The sequence below is a fragment of the Eleutherodactylus coqui genome, chromosome 6, assembly GCF_035609145.1.
Source record: "Eleutherodactylus coqui strain aEleCoq1 chromosome 6, aEleCoq1.hap1, whole genome shotgun sequence".
Taxonomy (NCBI): domain Eukaryota; kingdom Metazoa; phylum Chordata; class Amphibia; order Anura; family Eleutherodactylidae; genus Eleutherodactylus; species Eleutherodactylus coqui.
Window position 1 is genome coordinate 14,202,827 of NC_089842.1, and position 13,075 is coordinate 14,215,901.

General features: G+C 44.8%; 1 protein-coding gene across 1 annotated transcript; it reads right to left on the bottom strand.

The window, feature by feature from the left end:
• Positions 1-3,044: 3,044 nt before the first annotated feature.
• Positions 3,045-12,123, bottom strand: LOC136571985 (rho guanine nucleotide exchange factor 19-like). Its single transcript, XM_066572608.1, has 12 exons — positions 12,034-12,123; positions 11,666-11,730; positions 11,340-11,575; positions 10,969-11,129; positions 10,719-10,871; positions 9,918-10,047; positions 9,772-9,846; positions 8,190-8,282; positions 7,765-7,925; positions 7,280-7,441; positions 6,650-6,733; positions 3,045-3,453 (listed from the first exon to the last, which is right to left on the bottom strand). The coding sequence occupies exons 2-11, from the start codon at positions 11,712-11,714 to the stop codon at positions 6,670-6,672; spliced, it is 1,284 nt and encodes a 427-aa protein (XP_066428705.1). The 5' UTR covers positions 11,715-11,730; positions 12,034-12,123; the 3' UTR covers positions 3,045-3,453; positions 6,650-6,669.
• Between the last annotated feature and the right edge of the window lie 952 nt (positions 12,124-13,075).

Below are 13,075 nucleotides of genomic sequence, written 5' to 3' on the forward strand. Positions count from 1 at the left end.
GTGGCCGCGTTCTCCTCTATGGAGCACCGGCCGCAACGGAAAAGCATGCGGCCGAGCCGCTTCAAAGCTGCCGCGGCGGTTCTCCCGGCGGAAATCTCACGGTTTTTGCTGCGGCCGAACAGCAAGATTTCCGACGGGAATCCGCCCTGTGTGAACCCAGCCTTAGGGGTAGCGGCACCACATGTCAGACTACTGCTGCGCCATCTTGGATTGGCGGGTCGCTTTGATCTGGAAACTTAAAATTCCAGACCATGTTACATTCTGGGCCGTAAAATTCTGCATCACGTGGATGAGATTTGTTCCGGTCGCATCCACGCGGCTCGTACAGCAGTCCAACGCAATATTACCCCAGCAGATCCACGGGTACAATCCACAGCATTCCCGTCCCACGAGGACTGACCAGTAGGGCGGTTTCACACATGGAGAATTTCGCTACAGCAAAATCCATACTATAAAACTAGGTGCATCCTTGTATTAGTAGGAAGGAAAGCAAAGCTGCGTGAAGAGACTCCCGAGCGTTGGCACATTGATTATTACAGGGCTGGATGTTGTCCGTTTTTTTAATAGAAAAAAAAAAACCAAAACACACAATATACTACAGCGGTCGGCTTCACAATGGCAAGAAAATCGCGGGAGATTTGTGCATTGCGAAACACAAATCTGATCCCCATTCTTTTGAATAGCGTCATACACACTAGCGATCTTTTCCTGGATGGCGGGAAACACATTGCAGCATGTTCTATCTATCTCCGTGCTCTCGCATCACACCGCATTGTTTTCAGTGGGATTGGCGGCCAGTGCCAGGCGCATGCGATATGAGATCTCCTGTTGAATCGCAGAAAGTCCACGAACAGCTGCAGCCAAGGTTCCCTTCATCCCCGAAGTGACGCGAGGCCGTTAATGGCATTCAACCGCCTTGGATCCTCAGGGAATTAACATGGATAGGGAGTATGATATGGCGGCGGGATTCACGGCCTCATATCGCGCTCGCCCGCATTAAGGTAGCCTCACATGTAGATTTTGACACGTTTACCAATGGCAAAATCCACATCATAATTTACAGATTTTGCGGCAGATTTGGACATAGCTTGTTCTCATTTGTGGCAGAAAACTTCGCCATCGTTTTTATGAAGCTTTCTGCCGCGGGAGAGACGTCTTTTCAGACCAGAATTCTATTAATCTATGGTAAAGCGACCCTCCAGCTTTGGGCGCTAATCCCCACAGTGCGTTGGTAACGTTAGCCGCCATGGCTATACCTGCGCAGGTGATCGGTGCACAGTGCGCATTAGTTAGAATATTAAGGCGGCCATCTTTCAAGGCCAGAAATAGGACCCAGCGGGACGTCCGTGACCGGCTGCAGGTAATATACCCCCCTTCAGACTTTTGGTTTGCAGTTATTGGTTATCACCAAGTAAGAACTAAAAATGGCCCCTGTCAGGCTGTGGATTGGGAACACTTCCTGGGACGGTTACAAACACAACATTCTGCCAAGACAGTTTCAGTTCAGCGATGGCCTCCAGCTCACGGCGTGTTTACACGAGGAGGAAACAGCCATGTAATGAGACATTTAATTAAACTATCACCCAACATCCAGCCAAGTCGGCGGTGACGCGAGTGCAGGACTGTGCTGGGACTTGTAGTACTACAGCAGAGGGCTCCTGTATCCATCTGCTCCACCATTTTCTCTTATAGCTTCAGAGAAGGGAGCATCATCCATTTGCGACAGTAAATAGAAAGCTGACGTGCGCTAATGACCCTGTTTGTACAAGATAATCACCAATAATCCTATTCTTCATGCAGATGATCTTCAGCGCGGTGCAATAGGTTGGTGTAATAAAAAAAAAAGTTTAAAAAATACTCAACACTGCCCCCAGTGGCTGATGAGGCTGAAGACGTCTTGGTCATGTGCTGACAAAGTTCTTTGGCTTTTTCCTGTCAGGGATAAGCTCACATATTTTCCAGTTTAAATCAATATGACGACCCAACACTCCCAGTAGTGCCAAAAGCAGGCCTTCATCCTAAAGCAGTGAGGGTCCTATGCGATTAGCTCACTGCTGCCACCTGCTGCCAATATCAGGTGATGCAATCACACAATTCAAATTGCTGTTGAAGATTTCCAGAGCGGTAAATCTGCACAATATCCTGGGCTTCCAAAAAACGCTTTTAAAATTTTCATTTGCAGAATTTGTTGATAATCTGCTGCAAAATCCAAAAACAATTGGGTTTTACTGCTGCTTTTGAATTCCCCATTGATGATTTGCGCCACAGAGATCAATACATACATCAGAAAGTGACACATTGCAGGCTTTAAAATCAGAACCGCAGGTCCATTTCCATGCTAACTTATCACCGATCCACAGACCTACTGTAATGGATGGAGCGGCGGTACACGTGAGACCCGTTTGTGTAGGATAGGGTAGGGATCCCAGCCGCTGAACCTACACCAATCAGATAGATGGCAACAGGTGTTGCTAATCAGAGGCTCCTTAGGGAAACATGGGCGAGAAAGAAAAAAAAAACAAAAATATAAGACACGCAGCGATTTCCAAATCTAGAAACATCGCAAATGGGAATGAAGCCATTGGGTTTCATAATTTTGTGTTTTCTTGCCTCAACAAAAAAAAACCCGCACGATTTCCTCGCCAGTGTGAAAGCAGCCTAAGGAGTGATGCCATGACGCAGAACCCCGCCGAGAGTCCTGCTCTCCCCACCAACTGACTTTCACCAGGGAAAGCCACTGCTAGCCTGACATTTCCTTTGCAGCGCCCATTGTAGGACAGCCAGTGACCTGAATGGCCATCCGGTAATAACAGGACAGCAGGTGGTCTGCTGGGGCAGGAGCTGCTCTTATTGAGCGCCTCCATTCTGTGACAGAGGGGATCCTGCTTACAGCGTGCCCCATAGCACGTATGAACAGGGGGATGCCATCTTTGCACAACCTCTTTAAAGTGGCCGCAGCTGCACGGATAACCTGGCCACCAACTAGCCCTCCACCCTAAAGATTGCTTCATACAGAAGGAAAATGATTCTCCGCCGTCTCTATAAAATAGATGTTTATTTCATACATCGATAAGACCCATAAAAACATGAACAAGAACAAACCCTTCAGATGTCTCAATGACACAACGGCACAGATACAATAAGGTCTTTCTAGCACCAAGGCCTGGCCGGCATCATATAAGGCAGGGAGCGGCGGCCACGCTGCAGGTCGGTCAGGGATAACACATTTGGGGTTAAAAGATAATAAAAACAAACTGAAATAGAGCAAAAAGGCCAGAAGAGGCGACCCCCGGCCCCTGCTCACGGTCAAGAATTCCTCCATAGACTACAGATATTTCCACCATTCCCTGGTTTTTGATGCCCACTATGGACGGAGGTGGCCATGTTTGGCGTCATATATAGACATCACATCAGCTCAGGTCCCGGGTGAAGATTTTCCGGTATTCTCAAATCCTGCAAAGCAAAGTATGACAGATGGCATTGATGGTGGTAAGCCTCTGCCTCTCCTATAATACACTGGCCAATATCACTAAATATCTGGTGCAAACACTACTACTCCATGGCCATAGGAGGCAGACACATTAGGTGGACCACAGTCGCACCAACATTTCACAGTAAGGGCTTCTACCCACTAATTTTTATTTTTTATTTTTTATTTTTTAAACGCTGCGATAATCGCTGCTTTTTTTTTTCCAATGGGACTTTCTAATGTTTAAAAAAAAAAATAAAAAAAATTGCAGAAGCACAAACTTGCGATTTGTGTGATTCTAATATTACAAAGTCCTATTGAAAAAAAAAACGCTGTGATATCGCAGTGTTAAAAAAAAAAAAAAAAAAAAAAAACCACTAGTGGGTAGAAGCCCTAAAACAGCTGCTCCACATTGACAATTGTTGCTGATTGTTAGACTGTATCAATAATGACCGAAGGAAGTTACAGATGTAGCAAAGTTTAATATGACACTTAAAAGGACCATTCCCCTCCTCCTATTACCTGTCTCTCTGGAGGGTCTCTGTGTATTCTAGCCACTTCCATGCCTGTCTGATGCTTATTAGGCACCATTTTGAGAGTAGGATTTTTTTTTACTTTCAATCAATCCCATGATACATCAGCCCAGTCTTATTTAAGGCTCTAACATCTTTGCCTGCAGCAGTGGATGGTTTAAGTGAAGATAGAAGGTAATGATAATTGAACTGCAGACTATACAGTCAGAAGGATGAGCCATGATCTCCTCTATTATACCTGTGTGATCATCATCAGTAGCTCTGATAGGAATGTCTGTGTTCCCTTCTAGTAGGGATCATGTAACAGCATTACACAGAGAAATTGACTAGAAAATAAACAAACATATCCCCACAATAAATCTGAGCTGGTTAAAACTGAGATCACATGACCACCTGAATAAAAGGAGGCTGGGAGGTTCAGACAAAGAGCTAAGCAAGGTAACACTAGCTCACTCATATATACTGGGAGGGATAACTAAATGAGGATTAAAAAAAAGTGTGGCTCTTTAATTTACATTATGGCACAGAACTTTCTTACCTTTTTAATGTTTTTGTTGTGTTAAGATGTTACAAGTTATCAGTATCGGGTTACATTTTACTACAGCTGTAAATGGCTGAATGAAAATGTTCCATTAATTGCTGCTGTAGCTCAAACATTTATTAGATTGTAAAGCCTTAACACAGGACCTCAAAACTGAATGACGATGACGGGGCAAAGTCCCCAGCTGAAGGACGAGTCACTGGGCTATATTATGGGGATCGCGTAGAATAAATAAGGATGTGACAGGAGAGTCATTGTGCAGCCCCAACTCCAAAAAAGTTGAAACTGTGTAAAATGTTAATTAAATGTAAAGAAAAGAAAAAATAGAATGCAAATAGTTTGGAAATCGCATAACGATATTATATTCACAATAGAGAACACATCAGGAGGCGAAGGGGGGGCTTATTCCATTTTTAAAAATTAACTATTTTAGAAACTGTTGGCAGCGATACATCCCAAACGTTGGGTCAGGGCCCCTGAGCCTATAGTTACACCCCTGGTCAGGGCCAGGTCTACCAATGTGTAGCATCTGCTCTTTTTACAACAGTGAAGAGACGACTTGCAGGTGTGATGGATGCAGTATGCAGCCCAGCATTGTCTTGCTGAAATATACAAGGCCTTCCCTAAAGGGACTACGTCCGGATGGGAACACATGCTCTAAACCTCTATATACTCCTCAGCATTGATCGTGCCTTTCAGGATGTGGAAGTTGCCCATGCCACAGGCACTAATGCCATCCCATACCATCAGAGAGGCAGGCTTTTGAAAATGTGCGCAGATAAGCTGGGCGGTCCCTCTCCTCTCGAGTCCACAGAACATCGTCGCCCGTGGTTTCTAAGTTTTGAGTAAGCTGACCACAGGATCGTTTTCCATTTTAGAGCAAAGAAAAAAATGGGAAGATCGCTACAACCATAAAACTTCTTTATTAGCAATAGAGTATTGCACACACGGATGTGAGAACGCTGAACGCGTATCGACTGGCAGGTCTTTCTCAACATTTTTGCAAATTTTTTGCACTTTTTTGCCTTTGTCTAGTTTTCCATTTTGTCTCCATTTTAAATGTTTTGGCCCAGAGAAGACGCCGGCATTTCTAGATTGTGTTATGTGGTTGTTTCTTTGCATGATGCAGCTTTAACTTGCATCTGTGGATTACACTGCGGACTGTTCACAGAGATTTCTGAGAGTATTCCTGGGCCCATGCGGTGATTTGCATTACAGAATCGTGCCTATTCTTGAAGTAGTGCCGCCTGAGGGCCTGTAGATCTCGAGCCTCCAATGTTGACTATGTACTGTAGATGGGGGGGGGGGGGGTATTCAAAGTCTTCCCAGTTTTACTTTGAAGACTTTTCTGAAATTGTTCTACACTGGTTAGACAGTCAGTTTTTCACAGATTGGTGACCTCTGACAATCTTTGCTTCTGAGCGGCTCTGCCTCTCTAACGTGCTCTTTTTATACAGTCATGTCACTTAGAAAATTAACCCTCCAGCTGCTTTTCATTAGTAAACCTTTTCCAGCCTTTTGTTACCAGTCTCATCTTGTGAAATGTTTTGCTGCCATCAATTTCTAAATTAATTACATTTTTTTTAATGCAGTGGAAAAATCTGACTTTCACTTTCTGATGTATTATGTTCTATTGTGATTAAATATGGTTGTATGAGTTTACCATATCATTGCATTCTTTGTTCTTTACATGTTAAACTTTTTCCCAACTTTTTTTTTTTTGAATTGGGGGCTGTATGTTCCCAGTGTTCAGGCGGCCATTACATTCCTATATACTAATGCACCCTCCTTCCTACAGCACTGGTCACTTACTCTCTCCAGTATACAGCTGCACATGGTTCTAAGGAAGGGTCAAATACATACAAGGGCTGGTCCAAAATAACCCTTCGAGTGGCTATGGATACAGGACACTACAACAGTTGTCAATGATATTACTGGAGGAGTCTAGGACCGCTCATACACAAGGAAAAGTGAAGATTGGGGATGGAAATGTGCGCCGTATTACAGGGGGTGCTAAATGCTTGAACTATTGGAGAAGGGGTGATGCCAATGTGTGTCATACTGAAACAGAGCGGAGCGGGGATGTGTTCAGTATTGTAAACTTACCTCATGTTCATTCCTGGTAATCAGCAACTTGATTCCTGTGACATCTGTTGTGTTATCTGGGAGATCCAATGCTCCTTCTCCAATCTAGATCGAGCAAGAAGGAACACTGGGCATGTAAGGGTTAATACTGCAGTGAAAAAGGTTAGAAGAGCACCAGGCATTGTGAGTTCTGATGATCCCATAGGTGATGTCAGTGCTACATGAAGGGTATAGAGGAGCATCCGTCACCACGACCCTTTAGAATGGATTGACGTCTGACAACCCTCCGCCATCCAGTTCCTGTCTTTTGGTTGTGCCTCCTCCATTTTGCCAGTGGCACGCTAAGCGGGCAAAACAAAATCACATCCAAGTTCTCGGCTAGGTATTGAGAAAGAATACACTTTTTCGTTACAGTCAAATGTAGCTTAAAGTGCCCAGACCCTGATGCACAATGTTTTGTTGTTTTTTTTTTAAAGGCCCCCACCTCACATGAGATATGGATACTACTGCTGCTTTCTTAGGGGAAGGGGGGGGGGGGGGGGGGTGACTCCCACAAGCCAAAGGGACCTGATATGACAGTAGCCTCTGCACTCCTGGTAGACGTGCTGCTGGTTATGGGGTCTCTAAAATTTGGAGGTGGACTTAACTTACTCGCTGGGGGCCTGCAGGACAATCTCACAGCTCAGACCAATATGGTTGTGTGTCAGGCGCAGTAAGAAGACCATTGTAGGAAGGCCGAGGGCCTTGGCCTTGACATAGTCAGCTTTTGCTTGTCCTCGTCTAGCATAGTCATTCACTTGGAAGCGACCAGAGCTGGAAGAGAAAAACAAGTACCATCTGTCAGGAGCCAAGATGGTAATCTATAGAAAGTATACTGTAACATAACTGATATCAGCTGGACAGTAATCCTTCTGGAACCTGAATTGCACCGTTTTAGGAGCAGTGGGGTTTTCCAGTATATAAAACTTAATGTGATTGTGCTTATAAGAAACAAGGTCCCCAGTGCTGTAAAGCCACAGTCATGGTGGGCGATATCCCATCCATCACAGTAACACATCGTCCAGCAGATTCACCTATTCTACCATAGTGCTATGCTGGTAGGAAGAACTCCTCCGCTCACCTCATTACACACTTACTCTGTTTTGCTGGATAGTAGCAGTAAGTCACTGAAAAGATGGAGATAGATGGGTTTGCTGGTAAGACGTGGTCGGTGACCAATGCCCAACTCTTGGAAAAATATCCTCACCAGTTCTCCGTGCTGAACAAGGACACGACTCCTTGAGATGATGGGAAGAGACTGCAAAAGAAGAGGTCCAGCAATTACATGAGATCGGAGGAAAGGGAGAATCCACAATGAAGAGTGTTGGCTCAGCAAAGGTTGGGCCAGTCAACATGAATGGTGGCAAACTGCACACCGTTTTGTAACTTCTGCCCCATTATGGGTGAGGAGCATAAACCAGCAACCATCCTCTGCACAACCCTTGTCTGAATCTTCCGTTTAAGGGCTCATTCATAGGAGTATAAATAAGTAAGATTTACTTAAAGTTAAGAGAAAAATTACCTTGGTCTGGTGGAAGTCCATCATCTTCTCTAGTAAGACCAGCTCTTCTGTCTGCATCATATGCCTCACCCCCTCATTACACTGAGACACAATCTGCAAACACAAAACATAGCCAATCTGTAGATAGTATGGCCTCCAATACTATTCCGGTTTCGATCAGTTTTGCTCATATTTGGCTCAAGGGGCGAAGGTCTAAGGAATAGGTTGTAGTTCTGGAGTACAGGAGTCAACTGGTTTTCAACACTGAATTTTAAGGACTGCTCCACCTGTTTCCATCCACACAGTAAATGGTTGACTACCTGCTCTCCAGATGCAGGCCCATTTAGACACAATGATAATCGCTAAAAGCCATCTTTTAAGCGACATCGTTGTGTCTAAACGTGCTGCCACCGTGCACTATTCGTTCATCAACGATTTCTAGCAAGCTAGAAAACACCAATGACTTATCAGCACCGCACGCCATTTTCTCAGTGGGTGGCGCTGATAGCATACTTTCAGCTGGTATCCCACTGGGACTTCTCAGCAGGATACCAACTGAAAGCTCCTGCTGTTTCTCGGAGCCATCAGCGCAGCAGGACACAGGTGATAACTCAGAACAAGCAGCTGTTTGCATATACAAAACAGCTGCTTTTCTCTGAGTTATCAGCGGTGTCCCGTTCCGCCTGCATTTAACTCTTAAAGTAGCTAACTAGCTACTTAAGAGTTATGCAAAGATGATTGCTCAAAAGTGTCACTCAAACTGCCGTTTGAGCGATTAAATGGGCCTTAAGGAGTTCTGACACGAATAAGGTTTTATGCTTTAACAGCCATTGTTCCCTGGTCTGCCTAGTGGACACAGGGAACCCACGATTTTTGGCGTGCTAAAGCATTAAAACCTAATGCTTACCTTTTCTTCTGTTGTTGTTGTGCAGCGGGGGTCATCTCCCAGCAGTCTTTCTTCTTTCTCCAACAAACCTGGACGGGCCAGCCCCCTCTGGGATTGCACGCAGGCGCAGAAGACAGGTGGCCCTCTGACAAGAGTCAGGACGGGCCGCCTCTCCACTCCGGACGCGCAGACCTTCCAGCTCAGCAAGCACTGATTGTGACGTGGCGCCCGTCCACCTGGGAAGTGGCTGACGGACAGAGAAGGAAGCAGTTATTTTGACCGCTCCAGCTCTGCTTCAAGAAGCTAAAGAAGATGATGCCCGATGGAGGGGACATGCCTGGCGATCGGTCCTGGCCAGGCAAGGTAAGTAAAAAAATTTTTTTGTCATGTCAGAACCTCTTTAAAGCTAAAGTGAAGTGAAACATCACATTTCTGCAGTGCTGTAATAAATATGCAGTACTTGCACATATTCAAAGAAAGCCAGATAGTCAAAGATGGAGAGAACCTTTTAAAGGAGTATCCAACTGGATTTTCCTTAAATGTATAAGTGGTGGAGACTGAACTGCCCAAGAACACAATGCCCATCTCCTCATTCCCATGAAACTGCCTGCATACGTATAGTCACTTTCCATTATTGTAAATGGGAGATGCCCGAGCAGTATGGTTTAGAGATAAGGGTAATGCTATTCCTGCACCAATAACTACACCCGCACTCACCTCTCCAATAGCAGATACAGCATCTCGTACAGATGACGACAACTCAACATTACGCTGCGCCAACTTTAGGATATTCTGCAAGAAAAAGCCATTGGTTGGAAACCACTTTGTAGCAGTTGTAAACTCTCGAATGACACTTCCTTTACCTCCAGCAGCATCTTCAGGCGTGTTATCCGTTGAAACGGGAGAACCAGGAAAGATTTCAGGAGTTGTCTCTTGCACACCGGTTGCTCCTCTAGTTTCTGGAGAACCTGCAGGAATCTTCCGTTCTCTCGACTGGTGGAAAGAATAAGACAAGCGTAACAATTGTTGGGATAGATCAGAACCGCGTGTATACTACAACTGAATTTTGGTCTGGTTACTTGGAAATTGAGCTTGCGCAGATCTGAAGACATCACGTAGGCATTCTGAGCTGATAACATTTCTAATCAGCCACTTCTCAGAAAAGCTGGAGATAACCAGTATGCCCAAATCATGGAGGCCAGTGGGACCAGTCACAAAGTAATTCACTAGGTGACCCATGTGACAGAACTAATCAGAGACTTGTATTGACTGAGTTTAGTGGGAAGTGACCCTTAAGATATACAACCAATTGTGGCATGGCAGCCAAACTATGAGAAGACTAGAAAGTCCATTCAAGGAGGATGAGAGGCATGTCGTCAGCAAGCTCAAGTGTAGTGCCCTGGGATGCCATCAGGAGTGGAACTATAGGTGGATGCAGCTGTAACACCCAGGTTCTAGTGCCTCTGTCATATAAGGCACTAGTATACTAAATGGCACATGGTAAATGGAAGCAAAGCATAGATTTTGAATCTGGCCTTGGAGCTTCGTGGTTTATCTCTGGATACTATAGAAGCTGAAAAAAATAAGTGGGTTTCACTGATGTGAGGCCACTTTGGATGACATGTTTGCGGGACAGACCTCCCTCCTGCTAAACTGAGACTTACATCAGTTGTTGCATCAGTTTTTCTTGGTACATCTGGTTGGTCACATAGGGAACATAAACTCTCCGGAATTCAGGACAATGCCTCAAAATACGTTCTCCAATATCATACAGGTGTATGTCCTTCTCCAAACCACTTTCTAGATCCAGAAGAAATCTAAAAAAACATTGAAGAAAAATGAAGGCAATTGCTAACTTGTAAGCGGTCAAGATAGGAGAGCCACAGATAGACATGACAGTACGGTGACACGAACCTTCCACTAACCTCCCGAACACTTGAAAGATTGGAGAACAGGGTGTGCTTTTCCGATGTGCTCAAACACATTGATAGTCTCCGCGATTTCTGGAAATGACTAATGGCTACAGACAGACTGCACTGATAGGAAGCCTCTGACGTCACTACCTCAAAAATAGCCTGTGGAGAAAGGCACGAAATAATGAGTAGGACCTCACAGGACTGAGCATCCAGAAAGCCACGTTTTAATTTTTTTGTCCCACACCAAAAATTAACCATGTGGCTGTTAAACTGATTTATATTGGACCTCAAAAGCAGTTCTCCAAACCAGTCCTGACCAGTGTTGGGGAAACCCCCCATAGCAGAATCATTCAGCCAGTGCTCACGTACCTCCTGGAGCCGCTGCTTTTTGGGGCTCATTGTTTGAGCAATTCCCCTCCCTTTAACCAACGGGTGTTCCTGCCACAAGGTGTAATGTGGGGGGCTTCCATTGTTCACAGGACTCCCAAGTCGAGAAGAACAGAAGAGATCCGTTAAAGAGAGGGATGCATCTACCGAGAAGACAGATGGGGACAAGTCTGGAGCTCCCTTCGTGTAACAGACACAAGAGTCTTGATAAAGCTGCTCTGAACAAGAAACAGGACACAGAATATGAGCAATTGTGGACTTTACACCACCAAGAGGAGGAAACCCCAAAAAGCATGACCTCTACTAACGTGTGTGCACAAATTTAGACTCCTTCCACTTCCACCGACGAGACTCCATCAGTCTTCCAAACAGGCTAGGTAGAAAGACATTGTTATAAGCACAGAGGTCTGGGTTAATGAGTCAATCACATTCAGTGGTCCCAAGGGAGCCTTGAAATAGCATGGATGCTGGTTTATAGAGTCTGATCAGTCACTATTGAGGATTGTGACCCTTTAGCGACTTCTGTACAGTCAGTATAATCAAAAGAACGTAACGGACCAATCAGAAAGATGGCCTCGTCAGCCTTACAACGCTAATAGGTATCAATCACCCAACATGCATCCAGCACACACAGTATACATGTTTCAGTTGACCATACCAGTGGAGAATATTTTACCTTTATACGATTGTTCGCCACCATCACAGTGCTAACCTGCCGTGTAAGGGCTTTGTAGTCCTTGTTACAGTAATGGCTTCTATGTTGGAGCGTTTCATGACTAATATTTCAGTGACATATTGGAGAAGATTTATCAGAACTAGTCAGGCCTTTACAGGCTTAAAAAATGTGAACTGGAATCTAACTGGTTGCTATTGGCAACTCTCCACCGGTAAGGGAGATGCCATCCCCTTGGGTTTTTTTTTTATCTGACACACAAGTTCAATTTCACAATAGCTTTGCCCAAGGCAAGAGATCTATAAAATGCCAGGTAGGAATGATGCATCATGGGAGATAAAAGAAACATGTAATTAATGGGTTTGTGTTCCAGAATCATGAAAGGGATTGCCCAGATGTATACTATTGACGGCCTATCTGCAGAATTGGGAACTTGAGTGAATGGAAACTGCCTGCAATACCAAACATGGCCAACACAATGCGACCAGAGTTGTCTGCTTTATGCAAAAATCAGCTCCACTTACCGGCCTGGAGAAGAGCTGATTGGAGGTGGTTCTGGGTGGATCTTGCCAATCTACTATCAATAGTAGACCATCAGTAGTTTACAACTGACAACCCCTTTAAGTCTGATCATCTCTGGCCTCACACAGGGGTCATCAACATGAACAGTCTAGTATTGATGCAGGATTACAATGGCAAAGAAGAGCAAGAATGATTATGAGAACGAGCGGTGGGAATCCTCTACATCTACGTCCTGCTGTAGCTTGTATATAGTAGGATGTACCTGGGTTCTGGAAGGTTTGTGGTCATGCCGCTTTCCTCAGGCATTTTAATCTCATGAGGTAAATTCTGTGGAATTCTATCTGGAGGAGCCTCCTGTACCCCAATCTCTGTGTCCTCTTGATCTTGGGCTCCCATAGAAGAAACATATGGAGAATAGGTCATACTGTCTGGAGGTTGATAGATGGGGTTGTTGAAGACTTTAGATCCACCTAGTTCACCTTCTGAAAGCATTAAACACATTACATTTTCAGTCTTGGGACAC